General features: G+C 43.2%; 1 protein-coding gene across 1 annotated transcript; it reads right to left on the bottom strand.

The window, feature by feature from the left end:
- Nucleotides 1-345: 345 nt before the first annotated feature.
- LELP1 (late cornified envelope like proline rich 1) lies at nucleotides 346-2,089 on the bottom strand. The gene is made up of 2 exons (XM_042952186.1): nucleotides 1,956-2,089; nucleotides 346-781 (listed from the first exon to the last, which is right to left on the bottom strand). Exon 2 carries the CDS (start codon nucleotides 756-758, stop codon nucleotides 462-464), a length of 297 nt encoding a protein of 98 aa, XP_042808120.1. The 5' UTR covers nucleotides 759-781; nucleotides 1,956-2,089; the 3' UTR covers nucleotides 346-461.
- Between the last annotated feature and the right edge of the window lie 3,525 nt (nucleotides 2,090-5,614).

Here is a 5,614-nt window from a genome sequence, read left to right as displayed (position 1 = left end):
ATTTTTCCTGAGCCTTTCTGGACCTTTCCTCAATGTACCACTCCTCTTTCCCCCTCATGCCCACTTCCTCTGTCATGAGTACTTGGGCTCCTGAGGCGAACCACTGTAACAGCCATATTTACAGCTCTCTCAGGCTGCAGTCTCTGGATGTGCCCCTCAAGAGATGCCATATTCCTCTATGCAGCAGGTGGGGCCAGAGGGGAGGCCATTTTCAAAAGTTGTTGATTGTAGAGTAAGGGCTCTAGCCTCCCTCTAGAGTGAGGGATTGTGTCTTGGTGGTTTAGTGCTAGAAAACAACAAACAAAAAACTACAAAAAGAGAAAAAAAAACACAGGAGAAGAAAGCTTTGCACAGCAGAGGAATATGTTTACTTGTCAGTTCATGGCTTCAGGTTTCAGCACCAAGATGGTGAACATGGTGAAGATGTTGGAGGTACTGGGTTGAGTGGTACCCTTGGTGCCTCACTCTGGGGGTGGGCAGGGTGGTGGGCATTTAGGAGGACAGGGCTTGGCACAGGGCTTGGGAGGGGAGGGAGCTGGGCATGGAGGAGGGCACGGTGGGGGGCACAGCGAGGGGCATGGTGGGCACTTTGGTGGTGGTGGGCACTTCTCCCGTGGACACTTCTCAGAGCACCGTTGCAGAAGCTTCTTTAAACAGCTGGGTTGGCATTTGGCCTCACACTTTTGTTCACATCTGGGATCACAGTTCTTGGGCTCATTCTTGGGGTCACTAGATTTATTTTTATCATCACTCGACATTCTTTTTTTTGATTTTCTGGGCCCTGTAAAGAAATATGCAACAGGTGGTATGTGGGAGACCATACTGCAAGATAGGAGAGGACCAGCAATGCCTTCCCACTCATATCTCCTTCCCATCCTTGCTCTTATGAAAACTTTCCCAGGGTGGTTTGGGCTCTAGACCAAATTCTTATTGAAAGGCTGTCCTCTTGTCCTTGGAGTGGATGACATTTCTTGGTCTCTCCACCTTTACTCTGCTTTTTGTTCACTTACTCTTTCCTCCATTCCGAATCTCCCAATAGGAGTTCTCAACCTAGCATCCTGGAACCACCCCTCACCCATGATAAAATCATATTTAATCATATATTTATCAATTTAATTGCTATCTTTTGTAACACCCTGTGTTTTAATTCATCTAAATGTACTATTCTGAAGTCATAAGTTTGGTTAGACTGCTAAAGGCATTCATGGCATAACAAGGGTTTTAAAGAACTCCTTTAGGGCCACCTCCATCTGGAGATGGAACAAGAAGATATAATAATGGGTCTAGGGACTCAGGACACTTCTTTCAATCCTGTGTCCTGCCTAAGACCTCAAAGCCTTGATTTCTTCACTTGAGAACTTGGGATGGGAAGATAATTCAATTTCTACCATGGCTGAACTCCCATGGGCCACTATGGGACTCTTCCTCCCCATGAATACAGGAAAGGAAGAAATCAGGAGAGGAGGAGATGAGCTGGGAAATTCTAATTCTTCTGAAAACATGAATGTGAGAGCCACAAAATATGATTTTAATGAAGAATTTTTTTTTTCTCCCTCTGTTAAGTTTTGGCCTGAGCTAGGTCTTCTTCTATGGATGGTTTTACTTCCAGGTATGAACACGGCTTTTCAGTCCCTGAAAATACTTGCAAGTTGTATCTAACTGGTACACCTTTGGTTTCCTTTAAGAATATAAAGTAAACTTTTATCTAATTTAGTTTTAAAATCAGTATAGCTCTCTGGAGAAATAGATCATTAAATTAAACTCCAAATTTGTTAAGAATATCTCTTTCAAAGGGGATAAAGCTACCCCCTTTCTTGTTACCAAAAATGAGAGGAGGATTTCATTCAAAAATAGCCATCGTCTTAACCCTGTTCAATGCATGGGATGCCATAGGTCATTCTCAGGAAAGGAGAGAAAAAAGACGGGGCATTTCCAGTTGTCCAAATGCAACTCACCCTTTTGTATTGGTAGTGAACTTGACAAGTAGTCGAGTGAGGTGGGTGGTATTTCTGTGCTTGAGAAGGTGGATTTTCCCTCTGGCTCCTCTGTCCAGCTCTGAGGAAGCTAGGGGGTGGGGGAGGGAAAGCCCCAATTGTGACCTCATCACTGCATCATCAGGTAGCTATTGTTGTGTGACTCCAGAGCTCCCAGCTCAACTCAAGCCCTTGAGAATAGACTGCTTCTTCACCCCCCTTTGCTGTCTTTCAAAATTCATGCTGGTGAAATCAGACCATGGTGAATACTATTGAGTTCTAAGGATAAGAAGGCTCATTGTTGCTAGTAGCAGAAAAACTCTGTTTACACATGGTCTCCCTTTCCTCCCAAATTTTACCTCTTTTGAACTTGGTCCTCCACCTTTCTAGTAGAGCTTCCTGGATTGCTCACAGTCATTTTCATTCTCTTCTCCCTAGTTTCTAATACGAGAGTCTGAAACCTCTTTTTGCCACTCCACTCATCCTAAATTATTTCAGCTCTTTTTCTGTGTTTCTGCCTATATTTCACTGATTGTTGTGGTTTGCAATTTTTTTTTAATCAGGGAGTGGATATCTCTTGATGTCCAAGGTAAACTCTCCTTATTGTATAGAGCTTGAGTTGATATTCCTGACCAGTTCTGACATATTGTGTTAACCACAATTCCTGCCTTAGAGTAGACAGGTTTGCCTCTGAGAAAATTCCTTCCTTGCCTTTTCAAAGGCCTGGCCAGTGGATCTCTATGGCTGCACCAGGAGTGTGTCTGGGTGGTAGTAGGAGGTTGGTGTGGGAAAGGCAAGTGGGTGGGATACATAGTGTCTTGGACTCAGGAAGTTCATCTTGGCTGATGACTTTTGGTTAAAATTGTGAAATGATTGTCTAAGGTGTTGACAGAGATTTCTGACAGCAAAGGGTGGGATGGACTAGTGGATGGGGCAGTGGAGCAAAAGATGCAGTAGCCTGTTTCAAAGAGATTATAAACATCTTGAAGTCTGAAGTAAGGTGGTGGTAGTGGTAGGAAAGGGTACTAATGAGAGAAGCATCATCAGAGAAGTGTATTTATAGGATTTAGTTAATGGGAAATTGAGAATAAAATTATGAAAGATGACTCCCGGGTGTTATTGTTAATGGGTGCTGAAGAAACAGAATATATTTGTGTTAGAAGATGAGTTTGAGTCTGAGCAGGTTGAGTGTGGTCACAGTGGAACATCTTAAACGGTTATTGGAAGTGTGACTCCTGCCTTGTGCCACTGAGCAGACTGAGACCTTGAGTTATATTCAGTAAAACAGGTGTTTGCTGAGTGGATAAGGATGAGAGAGGATTGGAGGAGAGAAAAGAAAAGGTACTGGGTAGGATGGGGAATCCCAGTATAGGGTTTATTTGGTATTTGCAAAGGATAAAGAACGTCATACAAAACTTAAACCCAAATGAATCCAAATGAAAGGGGAGAGTGGGCAGAATTTAACCCCCTGTCACTAGGATAAGTGTTGTACCCATTATCATGATATAACCTACCCCTCCATCCTCATTTTCTTTGCTCTATAATTTTCGTAATTATGAGCTCTAGCTCTTCAAAGCTGTTGAGAAGCAATTTCTGCACCCATCTCAAGAGACTCAGCTCCATCTGCTGTTCAGCTCTGAAGCAAAGTTAGCAATCCGGTTATGGACAAGGCAGTTATTTGTGATAGTTATGTCAAAAGATGTAGTGATTTTGACTGGCTATTGTCTAGCTATTTCCTCTTCACTCTCTCCTTTCTCCCCTCTCCTATTTCTTGCTCAAGAAATTCCCACTGAATGAAAGTATATCATCCATAGGACTTCTACTAGGACATTTGTCCTTATCTTTTCAGTCTTTAAAACCCTCCTCTAAAGGCCAAGACTCCTGGCACTATTACGTTTAGTCTCCTGGCTATCAGCCTCACCTTTGGTTCAGGGTTTGGTCAACAACTGGCTGACGGCAAGGCACTGCCGAGGTGAATAAAGAACAGCCTCTGGACCTGTTGGGTATCAGAGGAAAGGAGGCTTAAATGAGAGAAGAGTGGGTATCAAACCCCCAGGTTAAGAATGAGGACCCTGGAATCAGGCTCTGGGTTCAAATCCCACCATCATTTTTTTACTTACCACATGGCCCCTATGATTGACTTCACTTTCTAAATCTCAGTTGCTTCATCCACAGAATGTGATGATAATAATAACACCCATCTTAGGACTGTATGTAACTTATACTGAGCACTCATAACAGGCGCATTTCCAAGTGTAAAACCTACACTGTCACCCAGGACACTGTCTCATTCTACTTATGGCCTGCTGTGAAGATTAAATGAGATTCTATGAATAAAGAGCCCCCAGTAAATGTTTGCTGTGCATGTGCATTATTATTTTTGTCAGTGTTTTCCTGACTCTTTCATCCCTTGGCTTGCTGACTATCCTCCCTACCCCACAATCTTGTCCCTGAAATCTCACTTCTCCATATCATTGTTTCCTGCCTTCCAGTTAACATTCCTGATGGTGTTTACAGGAAGAATAGATATTTCAGTATTCATAAATGATTTCAGTTTTGAGTAATTATGTAAGAGTTGATGTAAGTGTTATTGATAACAGATAGTAATTTAAACATCTACTAGTCCAAAAAAGCAGACCATTCAGCGGTTTATCTTTGTGAGCCTCAAGGCCTTGTCTGGCTGCATATTGTACCAGGACAGGGATTCTATGTGTCGGCAGTTTAACTTCACTTTGTTCTTCTCTCTGTTTTTTAGGTGAAGTCTTCTTTTTCTGTTTTTTTTCCCCTCTGTGTAATTTTTGTCAAATAAACAGTCCTTATAAGATAGAGTCAAGAAATGACTCTATTCTTCCCCTTGGTGCCTGTTAAGACCTTCTTTGAGAGGCTGGTTCTTCCCTTCCTCCTGGGAAAAATCTCCAGAGTATGAGAGACTTTTAGAATCATGCTTAGACAATAAGTTCTCTGGTCACTTCTATTAATTGTAAACAATCTTATTTTAGTAATCAGAAGGTATATTTGCTGGAATTAAGATGGTGGAGAAGTAGGGGGACCCTGGGATTTCCTCATCCTTCAAGCCCAGCTGCATTGAGGTCAGATCACTTGGAACACTGAGGAAATTGATCTGTGGAGTTGTAGAAGGATCTCCACAGTTAGAGAGAGACAGCTTGGCAGGTGTGAGCTGTGTAGAAGTGAATTGGGTGGGGGGGGAATGACAGTGCCATTGAGGGGAGGGAACCCTTTTTGTGGAGAGACAAAAGGCAGAGAAAAAGGGGGGGGGGTGAGAAAATGCGGCATAGAGTTAGCACAAGAGGAAAACCTCTCTGGACCACAGAGTGGGGAGCAATAAGTACCGACTGTTGCAGGTTTTTGTTGTTTGTTTGTTGCAAACAGCATTTGGAGCTCAAACTCTGAGGTTTGGGAAGTGCATGACTTTCCTGGAGTGGAACTGTTGTGTGTGCTCCTAGAGAGAAGGAGGGAGCTGACCCGGGAGTGCATTGCATGGTGTAGGGATCACCATGCACACCAGGAAAGAACATTTCCCTTCCTGGAGTACTTTTGGAAGAGGGTACATTGCCTCCCCAAGGATGAAAGACTTACAGGTGCCAGTAAAAAGCCTTTCATCAGCAGGGAACAGAGGTGCC

This window comes from Panthera leo, chromosome C1 (genome assembly GCF_018350215.1).
Source record: "Panthera leo isolate Ple1 chromosome C1, P.leo_Ple1_pat1.1, whole genome shotgun sequence".
Taxonomy (NCBI): Eukaryota; Metazoa; Chordata; class Mammalia; order Carnivora; family Felidae; genus Panthera; species Panthera leo.
This window is presented reverse-complemented; position numbering and strand designations above follow the sequence as displayed.